Genomic DNA, 12,471 nt, shown 5'->3' with positions numbered 1-12,471 from the left:
TAGTCTCATACTATAGCACCAGTGCTGTATATAATCTATATTTTTGATGTGTGAGTTATGGTTTAGATTCTTTGATCCGGCTTTAACAATGACTAATTGAAAGAATTGAAAAGATGCTTGTGGTTTGTTCCTTCCCTTAGCCATACCCGCTTATCCTTGAGGGTCGCGGGGTGGTCTGGAGACAATCCCAGCCGAGTGTATTGTGTAACTTCTTCTGTCTTACACGGCTTGGTGGAACAGTACACTCTCTATATTCATACCCTTTTTATGCATAAATTAACAGATATTCTTATCAAGTTTGGACTGTCAGTCATGTTTGTACTGTGGGACTGAAGCCTTGCCATAACAAGATGAAGTTAAGAAACTGATGTGGATTGAGAACAGTTTGTAAGTAATTAACTTTTAGCAGTTCACTGTTGACCAGTCATGGCAGTGGAGTTCGTTTTAAGGCCAGTATTACCTTTAGATTAACTCTGGTCAAACACTACTTCATTGTGATATTTCATTTTTGCAAATAAAATATTACCCTCATAAACACGTTCCATTGTTTTTCTATTGACTGTGTTAATTGGGTTTATGTTGCAACACAAGGCGGGGATTTATAGACAGACAGCTCAGGCTTTTGGAAACAACCCCAGTCATCCCTTTATAGTTTGAGTCACGCCTATTTGGGGAAATGGTTACAGTCTGACTGGTCTGATTTCCCTCATGAAGCCGATAAACCTGAAAGTTTGGGTAAAGTACTGCGTGCCACAGACTGTAAATGCAGCTGCCTTTCAGGCTTTAGCTGTTACTAGAAAAAGAGATGTCTATCTTAACAGGGGTGTCAGTGTTACTGACATAAAGAATGCAAAGTCATACTAATGCTGACATTTGTGTAGGTCGAAGGTAGATTGAAGAAATATAGACCAGAGTCATGCAAAATGGACATCGAGCTAGCACTAACTTAACCCAAGATGTATATTTTTGTATGCCTGTGTTAAGCATTCAGTTTCCAGTTATAGAATTGTGTGGCAGAAGAAAAATGACATCTAAAACAGAAGAGGTATTAAGCCTGCCCTCTAAAGCTGGAATGGGCCATTTAGGATGTTTTGCTCAGATTGGAAGTCTTCAAGGGTCAACCAGTCAAGAGACTGATTCTCACCTTTACTGCATTTCATTTTTGTGTAGATTCAGTGGTTTGATAGCAGCAGGTTGGAGGAAGGCTAAAATATGCGTTTACCTCCTGAAAATTCATAAATCACATTGATTTTATAACGCTTGATCATTTTTAAATGTCTGAACTTGAGCAACAGTTACACAATGATAGAACTGGCACATGTATGATACTAACAAACTGCATTGTTGACACATAAAGCAGAAGTGTCTCAGCAGCATTCCTCGGCTTTTTCTTTGACAGTCATCTGGTCTGATGTCAACCGCCTGAACCGAGTCTAAAGTCACCGAGCCTACGTGGTGAATGAGCCGGTCTGTTGGTATTGATTTCATGTTGAAGTGGGCTGTGGGGTCGTTGTCTTCAATTACGCCATACAACAATAGTAAATGGCACAAGATTGGACCTTTGGCCTTTGCACCTCTCTTCAGCGTTTGTGCCTTTTTGCTTGTAGTTTCACTTTAACTGTCACTTGGCAGCAAACACACATCAGGCAGAACTTGCATGCGTGCCACTGCGGCCACATAATGTTATTACTAACTTTGGCATTCATTTAAAAGCAGACGAGACAATTTACCACCAGGTCTGATAAATGATACATAATAATTTATTGTGCAACATTTCAGGTGTTTTTTACATTGTCCACCTTCATATTAATACAATGTATTTGAAAAGCAAGTATACAAATAATGCAAAACAAAGCTGTCAACTTGCAGTTATTTTAACCAACCTCGAGTCAACATTCGGCACAATTACAAATCACACATGTGGAACATTATAATAGATACTGAAATGTGAGCAGAGCCTGTTTGTCTATACATGTCTCCTTTACCTTTCAACAGGCCTGTGCATTTCTTTCTCTGCACTCATTTCATATAAATAAAAATGTATTCCTGTCTTCTAAACACCCTGTATTTCAGAGTTTGTATACATAAACCCATTTACATAAAACAGAATGTGTCATTTAGTGCCTGTAACAAGGATGTTAAATTATATATTATTTAAAGCAAATTCCTTATTTGTCCTAAAATTACTTTACCTACAGATTTGTCAGGGTTTTTTTTTGTGTGATTGAAAGATACTGTAAAACGTTTGTTTTCCCCTTTGATGTTAGCAGGTCTATTGAGTTTACAGATGGATTAAGAAAGTTATTTTACCACATGGCATGGCATTTTCACAACAGTTTCATTTTGAAATTCAAAAAGCACAAAATAATCACGAACAGCTCCAAATGTTCAAAAACACTAAGTTAAGGTTTCTCTCTTTATTAACTTATTAGTATTACCAATAGCTTCATGCAGTTTTTTTTTTTTTTCGTTCTTTTTCTCTTCTGTTTTTACAAAACGTTGTGTTTGACATCATTCCCGCACATACCAGTGTAACATGAAACAGGCCAGAGATCAGTTCTTACAGTAACTTATAAAACTAGCTTTCTCATTAGCCTACAGCCTGTTTGTCTATTGAAACCTTCGGTGCTCTTTTGTTGGATGACCACACATGACCTCTTCTGAACACAAAATGCTCAATGATTAAACTTTGTATTCAAAACGAATCGCTTTAAGTACAGCATGCAGGGCTACAGAGAAGCGCGCGCGCGCACGTGTGTGTGTTTGTGTGTGTGTGTGTGTGTGTGTGTGCGCGTGAGCTTTGTCACACTTGGTGCGGCCCGAGGCGCAGGACGGAGAAAGCCCTGCGGTGTTTGCGCAGCAGCAGTCGGATCTTGTCGTCGTCAGAGTCCGGGTCCAGGGGCTTGTTGTACTCCTCGTCCTCCACCTCGTTCTCCGAGGCCTCCCCGCTCTGCCCCGCGAGGCTGGCCTGCGTGGAGCTCGGCTCCGAGGCGCTCTTCTTCCGCCACTTGGTGCGTCGGTTCTGAAACCACACCTGAACACGACAGGGAGGGGGGTTACCGTCTGTGGGTGTGACACGTGGAGAAAAGACGTGTTTTGCTTGACAGGTGCTCTGCGGACATTATGGCCCATGTGAAAACCATCAACGATCCCATGTCTGCACGAAGGTAAGTAGGCTGGATGTTTGCGTGTGAGGCCGCTGCTTCTCTTTGCCTCCTCGTGTGATAAAGGCACATTGTTACACAAGCACATCCCTGCACTAATTAAGTAAGGCCACTATTTCTGTAACACCTTTCAATACACGAGTTGGAAGTTAGTACACAGAGGTGCACATAAAACCAAACAGAGCAATAAAAACATAAAAAGAACAACATCAAACTCACTGTATCAGTTGTAAGCATCATTTGAGCAGCTTTAATGCAGATGTTTAATGCTGTTGTCTTTACCTTGACTTGTGATTCAGTCATGCCCAGAGAGTAAGCCAGTCTCGCTCTCTCAGGCCCGGCCAAGTACTTGGTCTGCTCGAATGTCTTCTCCAGAGCAAATATCTGATGTCCACTAAATGTTGGTCTGGTGTGTTTCTTCCTGCCTGACATCTCCCCCAGAGCACCGCTACCTGGAAATATGAAAGAAGGGAAAAATAATTCACCCACTGGAATAGTTTCCTGCAAAAACGGTGGGACAATATCTTTCTCTGCATAACCAGAAAAAAAAGATGGTCGCAGAAGTATTTGTGTTCCTACAGTTAATTGGAATATATACGGAATATTGTTAAGTTCATTATAACCATTAATAAAAACAACTGAATGCACAGTATCATCCACATATTATATAAAAGTGACATTTTATCAGTGTTTAATTGAACGTTTGAAAAGCCACAGATACTCATCAACCCTGTAAGTTCTTATTTTTGTATTTTCTTTTAGATTATACCCTTAAAAATGTACATTTACACATAAACATTTAAAATGTGAATAACAAGTTGTATAATATCTATAAAAAAGCATGATGTCAAATTATACATTTAACCTACACATACTTGATGTGTCTTAGTTTTTGAAGTTACTGTATATTTCTGTATCTTTTCTCATTAGATTGAATTTGTCTTTTTTTCTGGCATCACTAAATGTAGTACATCTGGTTGAGTCCACAGGGAAGATGCACTGTGCTGATGCGCTGGATGTTGAGTCCAGTCTGCAGACATTTGGACTCACTGTTGGCGCACTGCTGCCTCCCTCCTCTCCAGTCACAGCCACTCTCCGCCCAGCAGCTCACACTGCGACCCTTCATGGGGCACTCGGCGCCGGGCTTGGAGAAGCCGCCCAGGTTGGAGTTGTAGTCTCGGTTATAGTACATAGACGTGCTGGTGACGGAGGGGCCGAACCCCCCCATGGTGGAGTATCCGGACAGCAGGGTGGTGGTGCCCGTGGAGCCCATTCCCATCATGGAGCGGCTCAGGATGTCGCTGATGCCGTGAGGGGTCCCTGCCTGCAGCTGGCTGTTGAGGCCCGGGTTGAGCTTGTAGAAGGAGTTGGGCACTGAGTACTGGCACACTGGTGCCTTGAGGTCTGAGGGGAACTGGTTCAGGCTGTTGTTGAACAGGAAAGACCCCTGGATGTTTGGATCCATGGGGAGTACTGTAACTCTGCCTCCAGGTCTCAGTAACACATCCAGTAAGATCCAGGCAGGAAAAGACCTCTGATGGGCCCGCAGAGCGTTCTGTCACCCACAGGCGATGTCTGGATCTGGGATCACACCCACCAGATATTTAAACAATTAATTTAAAGCAATTTTAACAAAGTCCCTGGTGTTTGCCAAAGTTGCTACGACATCAGAAACAGTGTAGCAGCAGATAAACTCGTCACTCTCGCCCTTCACCTCTTCTCAGCCACAGTGTGCTCTGTGATAATCCCATATCTGACGTCTCAGGCGAGTCCTCTGGACACAGATTTTAGTGTTCTCGTAACGACATGTGCCTCCTGCCGGCTCTCCCCTCAGATATCATAAATAAGCAGTATCTGGAAATGGAGTGGCACCTTGATAAAGATAGGCCACATTAGAATGCAGCCTGGGATTGGCCTGGGTCTTACAGCTTTAATGCCTTCCCATTGGCTCCTCTCTGAAAGCCAAGCCTTTTATTGGAAGGCAGCAGATTAATAGTGTTTTGAACAGGTGGAGTGGGAACAAGTTGATTTTTTGATGGCCTGCCATGTCTGACCATGTGTGGTGGAGCGGAGGCAGCGGAGCCTGGAGTGAGGAGGAGGAGGAGGAGGAGGAGGAGAAGGAGCTTTAATACTGGGGAAATGTAGTTTTGAAACACAAAATGATATTGTTGCACTGTGTATACAACATAAACATAACCAAAACAAAAACAAATCTACATTTATGCACCAGTTCATGTCAGTTAAAACATTTTATGTCTGATTCAGTAAATGGATAAATAGTCTGTAATCCATTTAAAGCTAAGGATTTTATCATTAGTTGTTTTTCCTCCTGCTTTTCCATGCTTTAGAATTATATTCAGAAAAGCCAAAGACATTGTTAAAGAGGTGTTCAATCAAAACGCCATCCTCAATCAAATCTAAATCTGGACCTTGAACTTTTCTAAACAATGTTTATCTTATAATGATGAACTGAATTCATTTAGTTTTCCACCTCAGTCAGGTTACAATATTCAGCTGCTTCTCAGCTTCATCCGCTCTGCTGCATCTTCCAGTTTCCACATGGCCACTTCTTATCTTATCTTTGAGTATGTAATATAAGTGTTATACATGCATCATATTAATGTATTGTGGGGTTTTGTGTTAGAAAACATGAAAATATTCAGAACAAGTAACATTTTACTGTTTGAGATTCAGAAGCCTGTATTAGACTATATTAAGTATATTCACTGAGGAAATAAATTGTTTAGATTTATCTGAAAGTATAAAATTCAAATAACAGATCTAGTTTGGGAAACTCCCATTGCAGTGTGTGATTGCCTCAGGAAATGTTTATCGCTCGTGTTGCAGCTTGATCTCTGACAGACTTCAGTTTCATCATATTATTATATCATATTACTACTATCAAAAAGCTGGTTAAACCTCTCTCCTCTCTGAGGAACTGAGATTTCAATAAATATTTGAATTTATTTCAATTCAATTTAGTAATAAACTAAGAACTAAGCACTAGCGCTACTTGTGAATTGAGAAGTTGAGGTTTTATTTTCTGCCATATTAAGCATAATAAAGTTGCAGTTGTTTTATGATGCCTTACTTGCCCACATTTAGTCATACATATTGATATTGATATGTTGATATTACGAGACTTACTGTTATGCTTTTTGGACTGGGGAGGACACACTAATGGGTTTTTGCCGTCTTTTTAATCTTAAAAATAACATGTTTTAGTTACAGGATTCTTATGTGAAAAGAGTAGAAATACATGCCTAAAATCAAAAACTTTCCCATCACATATAAAATATGCATATAAAAGCTTCACATACTGTAAGGGTGTCATACATGTTAAAATGTCCACGTCTCCTAACTCAGTGTATTGTAGGTGTGGCCTGCAGTGTGAGGAAGTTTTTAAGGAAAAGACGTGATTTCTAGTCATAGTAGGAGAGCTAGTAACTTTCCAAGAGTGATGTCATTTTGGATTTTCAGTCATGGCCTCATCCTGTCACATGATCAGGACTGCCAACCAATGAGGACTACAGACATGGCAGCGTGTGTGTCCTGTGGAGGGAGACAAAGCTCTGCACACGCTGGTGTGAGATTGACCAGCAGCAAGCGAGGAAATTTTTTAAGCATGAACCTTTGCATGCTGTCACCATATAACCATGTAGGAAGTTCCTTTGAATCCACAGGGAAAGACAGGGAAGTGATAGCCAGTATTTTGGAGGAATTTTCCACAATGTGTTGAATCATTGGACTTTTGCGACGTCGTTGCATTTCCTAAAGAGAGTGTTGTACTGTGGCTCTGATAGAATATGGCAATATCTGGGTCAGGACATTCAAATATTAGATTCAATTCAGGTTAGAGGAACAAAGTCTGATCACTGAGTGTCATAGTTCAACATCTCAAGAGAGGAAACATCCCATTTTACTGTAAACACCAGTACAGTAAACTGGTAAACTAAAGGTAGTTACACACACTTTAAAAGGTTACATGCAGGACGAAAAAACAAGTCATTATCTGCAACATCAAATATAGGCAAGACCACACGAAGAGAAATTACATTTAAAAAGTACAGTTGTGAGAAAGATCAACAAGCTGTGCATTTCCTATATATCAATGTCTCAAATATACTATTTTTTTTTATCAGTTATGTTTTGTGCACAGAAATGTACTTCTTCGCATGGCCTTTGTCTTTCAGCATAAAGCACAACCAAAACCATGACGAATAATGAAAGTGATCCTACTCTACACAGGAGCAGATGTCACACAGTTCAGGAGCTGACGTTGTGGTTTTATGTTTGCATTGCTGCTGTAAAAGTCACTGGTTTAGACAGAAACAGCATAGACCTGCCCTCAACTTCAGGTAAATTTCCAAAGTTTGGTTCCTCCCTCAGTCCCTCCCCTTCCACTTTCCATGGAATGCAGGGGGTGTTTGTGTTTTGAAGAAGCCACATGTGCACTGTGTTTTAAAGCCAGCCAACGCTCCCGCTTCATGACAGTTGAACCGAGACGTGTACAGACGAGAGCACATCTTCCTCTCAAGGGGCAAAGAAAATACACAGTCTTCAAGATGGTGAAGGAGAGTGGCAACGAGAACTCGAGATATGGTGAGAAATTTGTTCTTCAGTCTTTGCAGAGAACTTGATGTGCAATTTACAACTCTGCTTTAAATGGAAGGTCCTGTTAACCACATAATTTGTCAAGTTACATTTAGGTAGCCAATATGTGTATAAAGTATATGTTCTGATGTTATTACTAAACTAAATACTAATGCTGAAAATAAGTAAATAGTAATTCATTTACTATTCTAAATTTTAGTAAGATAAATCTTTGTGAAAATAGATTTGTTTTAGCTGGTAATGTGGACAAAACAGATAATGTTATGTCAAATATATATTACTTTGGTATGAAAAAAGCTCTTATAGCTCAGTCTTTTATGCACATCATGAAAATGTCTCAATTTTTATTTTTTTTCAAGGGCTCTGGTAATATAAGATACAAAAGAGACGCAAGACAGAAGTGAGTTGTTCATGCCTGGGTCTTCTTATCAGTTAGTGCTGTGAAACGGATGATTAGGCAAAGAGGAAGAAGACTATAGACAAATATATATAGATAGGAGGAATAAAGGATTTATGACCCGTGCTTTGAAGTGTGAAATAAAGGAGAGGAGAGATAACTATAAACCATACATTTTATTGGAAAGGTTCAGCATGTCCTTGATGAGTAAAAGGCTTCACAGACAGTGAAGTTGCTACACGTGTGTGAGTCACACATGCAAGATAAATCTTTACTTTACTTTCGTTTACTGCAGCTCATCCTTTGACAAATGCTTTGATTAAATACTTATTTATTATTACTTGTTATTATTCCTTTGCATGAATGGCGCACTTTCACCTGTTACTCAAAAGTGAAAGCACAAGTGTCTGCTACTTTCGTTATTACCTGTTTGCAATTTGATCTGCTGTTACAGCTGTATAATCTCCATCTGAATCAACTTTATTGTTGGAATAAAGACAATGATTAACTGGCATCCGGTTACATTAAAGAAGAAACATTGGCGATGTGGTCGTAATGTGACCTTGAGGATCAAGAAATGACTCTTTATCATGATATTGTTTTGTCAAATGTCACTAGTATGTCACAACAGCTTGAGCTTATTAGAATTAGTTATCTATGATTTCAATGATGGAATCATACAATCAATGTAATCTACATGGACCAAAAATTCATAACTGTGTTTTTGTTCCTTTCCAGTTATTGGGTCAGAGAGGTCACACTGCTGTGGCCTGTCCTGCCTTGGTCCTCTGACCTTCCACTGTCAGGCTGTGGGGGACATGGTCCACCTAAGCCAGGGGTGTCGACTCGCAGAGAGGATGGGGGACACGTTCAAGAACGGTGTGGTGTTCAGCAGCCGCCCGGTGAAGGTCCAGGAGAGGATTCATCTGAGGGTGGAGAAGGATTCGTTTAACTGGCATGGAGCCCTGCGCGTGGGCTTCACCAACGTGCCGCCCTCAGCCAGATCTCTGCCTCTGCCCCTCATGGCCATCCCCAACCTCACTGACACCCGCGGGCACTGGGCTGCTCCTGTGCATGAATCCCACTGCCAAGCAGGCTCAGAGCTGGAGTTCTGGGTTTCCTATGGAGGCACCATATATGTCAAAAGTAACAACATCAGGCAGCGCAAGCTACTAAGAGGAGTGGATCTCAGCAAGCCGCTGTGGGCCATGATAGACATCTACGGACAGACGCGCTGCATTTTCCTCCTGGGTAAGTTTACTGTTACATGATATGTTGTTTGCCGTGCTGCCTAAGTAATTGTGTGAATGACTGTTTAACATTAAAGAAGATGAAATGATTTAATGTCTCTACTTTACTCTCTCGCTGCAGGGTCAGAGAGAAAGGGACTGTTTTACACCAGAAGGTCCTGTCCTGCACCTGAACGCCTCACCTCTCCTGATGTTGACAACCACTACAGTTTGATTTCTGATGACTTGCGCCTCTATGGAAACAGCGAGGAATGCATCTCCTGCCATGACAGGGAAGTCCCAGCAGGTAAGAAAGAGTCCTTCCCATCAAATACTGATTCTGATATGTTTTTGAAGCAGAGAGGAGGGGCAGGATGTAATCAGTGGAATCAGCTGTTTGTGTGTTTGTGTTGATTTAAAACATGACACAGGTGTACCTGCCTCTGTTGTCAGTCTTGTAATTGTGATTCCTCTGTTTTAATCGCAGGTAAAGGCAGCGTAATGGACTGTGTGGTGTGCATGGGAAAAGAGGCCAGAATCACTCTGCCTTGTGGCCACCGCTGTTTGTGTAACCACTGCGCCTCCAGGGTCATCCAGCAGTTTGGCATCTGCCCGCTGTGTCGACAGGACATCAGCTCCATCATCTCTGTGGGTGCTCTAAGCTCCAAGAAACCAGGCGGGACTCACCAAATACAAGCTACTGAGTGACTGAAATATAGAAAACCCTATGAGTGGCATCTACTCTTTGTTGCACGTTATTCAACTCTCTCCTCCTCAATATGTAAATGTTGTACAGCACATGTAAGATAAGATGTCCTGAGACGTTAATGTGAAGATATTTAGCTGGACTATTTTTTGATCCTGTGGGAAAAATTAGGAAAACTGCACTTTTTCGTGTTGTGATCGCTAAATAAGGATAAAGACAAGCATCAAACATTTTGGTGTAAGTGTGAATTACATTCTTTCACTGTACAGTATATTTTACCTCATTGATGTAAATCTTAAATCAATCTATTTTTTTGAGGTTACTGTTGAAATCTTGAAAATTACGTTTTTATATGATTAGATAACATGTAAAAAATAAAATGTCTTATGTCTACAATGATTTTCTTTTCCATGTTATTCTTATTTGAATCAAATGTGTTCTTATATTTATTTATTAATGTGTGTGTGATGCAAATTCCTGAAACCAAATGACACTTATTGAATTAAAAAAGGTCCAGTTGCTCACTTGTTTGGAGTCAATGTACCTTGAGTAGCTTCTGTCAACAGCTCTTTTCAAGGTCAAGAATGAAAAGTTAAGGTCAAAATAAGAACATGTTTTCAGATAAGAGCATGCTATTCATTTTCATTTAAGAAATGGAAGCGTGTTGCCAAGAATGGTTTGTAATTTTGAAAAAGAATATAATAATGGCACACTAGAGATAGGCCACTGAGGAAACTAAATCTACAGTCATTGCTCAGATGTCGCCAGGAGCCTCAACAAAGATTAAAATACTAGTTAATCAACAAAACTCCTGTCCCCTGACTTAACATGAATACAGTGCTTATATTTCTTCTTATTATGTGCATGAATGATGTAGCAGCTCTTCAGGAGGCTCTTCAAATGTGAAAGTGCAACCGTTGGCTAGTTTCATTACTACTTGTTTACAATCAGAGCCGTATTTATAGTGTCCATCAATCCAGCAAAACAAATGATTGACAAAGCTGGTTAGAAGAAAGCGAAAATGCCAGTAAGTGATTTTGTAGTTTGACCTTTAAGATCAAATGTGCAACAAATTAGCACCATCAGCACCAAAGGTTTTCAGTCACTTATTCACATTTCCACTTCTGTTTTTATCCAAAACTGAAAGAGCTTCATATGTTAATAGGTTGGTTGCCTGCTGATTTGCTACATGTAGGACAAATGACCTGAACTTCTGAGTAACATATGTAGATTGTCTTGCGAATTTAATCTTGCTGATGGACTGAAAAAGAATCTCAAATGCAAACACAGGCTTTGTCTTTTCTACATAACATAACCCTGTGTGACATATGCAGATTGTTTGGCAGATATCTACATGGCTGTCCCTGAAAGGAATTCATCGTATGAGAACAACTTCGTTACAGCCCTCATGAAGTGAACTGTGTGTCGTCTCTGTGTGACCAAGATACCTATCGGACGGACAGACATGCCCCAATTTCACATAAATGGTTCATAACCAATTACTGACATGTGTCATACAGCCTTTTTTTTTTTTATTGACATTACTTTTCAATTGTATTGGTAGTAATGCAATGTGTTTATAATTTAATTTAATATGATGACATGATATATTTTCTCTCTTGCATATTTAAGCATTACAAGCATTTGTGCCATTCGGCTACTAAACAATGCATTGCACTGTTATGTGTAAATCTTACACATTTATTATGATATGTTTAGATAACACGTGTATGATAAACCTCATTTGCTGTGCTAATTAAGATTTCTCAGTCCGAATTAGGGAAGAAATCATATTCATGTTAGATTTTGTGCTTTGAAACGAAAGATTGATGGTGGCATTATTTGTGATTCTGGCGACATCTGTCTGTATTCATGGTGAAATATAAAATCCACACAGTTCTTCTCAAAACCACTGAGCGGCAGTGTGGTGCTGCTTATCATGTCCACTGCTGAACAAGGCCTATGAAAGTGAAATAAGAGGAGGATATTTTTGGCAAAGTGCATCTTGTTCACGGAGTTTTGGAAGTGGACGTTTGTCCAGCATCAGGCAGAGAAAACGATCCACTTACAAACATTGCAGATACATCATCTGATTGTCGGTGATGGAATAAAAATTACTACCACTAATTGTTCAGATGTAACAAAGCTGAAGTGCATATCATAAACTAAATGTTTCTTCCCACATCTGTTATTGCTTGTTTCTCATCTGGACTGTGGACTCTACTGACAGTAACTCAAGATGTCACTGTGGAGCTGCTGGGTGACGTGGTCGTCTTCTGCCGGGTCCGACTGGAGAAGAAGACGAACTCCAGAGGAACGGAGAGATGTGACCTTTGGTTGCTGATCTCGCAGCCAACCTGT

At 40.3% G+C, this 12,471-nt stretch overlaps 2 protein-coding genes across 2 annotated transcripts; one reads left to right on the top strand and one right to left on the bottom strand.

The window, feature by feature from the left end:
- Nucleotides 1-2,803: 2,803 nt before the first annotated feature.
- nkx6.3 (NK6 homeobox 3) lies at nucleotides 2,804-4,629 on the bottom strand. Its single transcript, XM_070905101.1, has 3 exons — nucleotides 4,215-4,629; nucleotides 3,447-3,616; nucleotides 2,804-3,034 (listed from the first exon to the last, which is right to left on the bottom strand). The coding sequence occupies exons 1-3, from the start codon at nucleotides 4,627-4,629 to the stop codon at nucleotides 2,804-2,806; spliced, it is 816 nt and encodes a 271-aa protein (XP_070761202.1).
- Nucleotides 4,630-7,635: 3,006 nt separating this feature from the next.
- Nucleotides 7,636-10,509, top strand: LOC139284312 (E3 ubiquitin-protein ligase NEURL3). The gene is made up of 4 exons (XM_070904539.1): nucleotides 7,636-7,766; nucleotides 8,914-9,426; nucleotides 9,547-9,711; nucleotides 9,892-10,509. The coding sequence occupies exons 1-4, from the start codon at nucleotides 7,652-7,654 to the stop codon at nucleotides 10,110-10,112; spliced, it is 1,014 nt and encodes a 337-aa protein (XP_070760640.1). The 5' UTR covers nucleotides 7,636-7,651; the 3' UTR covers nucleotides 10,113-10,509.
- Nucleotides 10,510-12,471: the final 1,962 nt, after the last annotated feature.

The sequence above is a fragment of the Enoplosus armatus genome, chromosome 4 (assembly GCF_043641665.1).
Source record: "Enoplosus armatus isolate fEnoArm2 chromosome 4, fEnoArm2.hap1, whole genome shotgun sequence".
NCBI classification, from domain to species: Eukaryota; Metazoa; Chordata; class Actinopteri; order Centrarchiformes; family Enoplosidae; genus Enoplosus; species Enoplosus armatus.
Note: the sequence above shows the minus strand (reverse complement) of the source record. Positions and strands in the feature narration are given on the sequence as shown.

Excerpts from the sequence above, each read along its gene's own strand:
- LOC139284312 (XM_070904539.1), top strand. The coding sequence starts at position 7,652 with ATGACAGTTGAACCGAGACGTGTACAGACGAGAGCACATCTTCCTCTC. Across the intron at positions 9,427-9,546 it reads GCGCTGCATTTTCCTCCTGG|GGTCAGAGAGAAAGGGACTG; the intron begins GTAAGTTTACTG and ends CTCTCGCTGCAG. Across the intron at positions 9,712-9,891 it reads TGACAGGGAAGTCCCAGCAG|GTAAAGGCAGCGTAATGGAC; the intron begins GTAAGAAAGAGT and ends TTTTAATCGCAG.
- nkx6.3 (XM_070905101.1), bottom strand. The coding sequence starts at position 4,629 with ATGGATCCAAACATCCAGGGGTCTTTCCTGTTCAACAACAGCCTGAAC. Across the intron at positions 3,617-4,214 it reads GAGGCAGCAGTGCGCCAACA|GTAGCGGTGCTCTGGGGGAG; the intron begins GTGAGTCCAAAT and ends TCATATTTCCAG. Across the intron at positions 3,035-3,446 it reads TGACTGAATCACAAGTCAAG|GTGTGGTTTCAGAACCGACG; the intron begins GTAAAGACAACA and ends TGTCGTGTTCAG.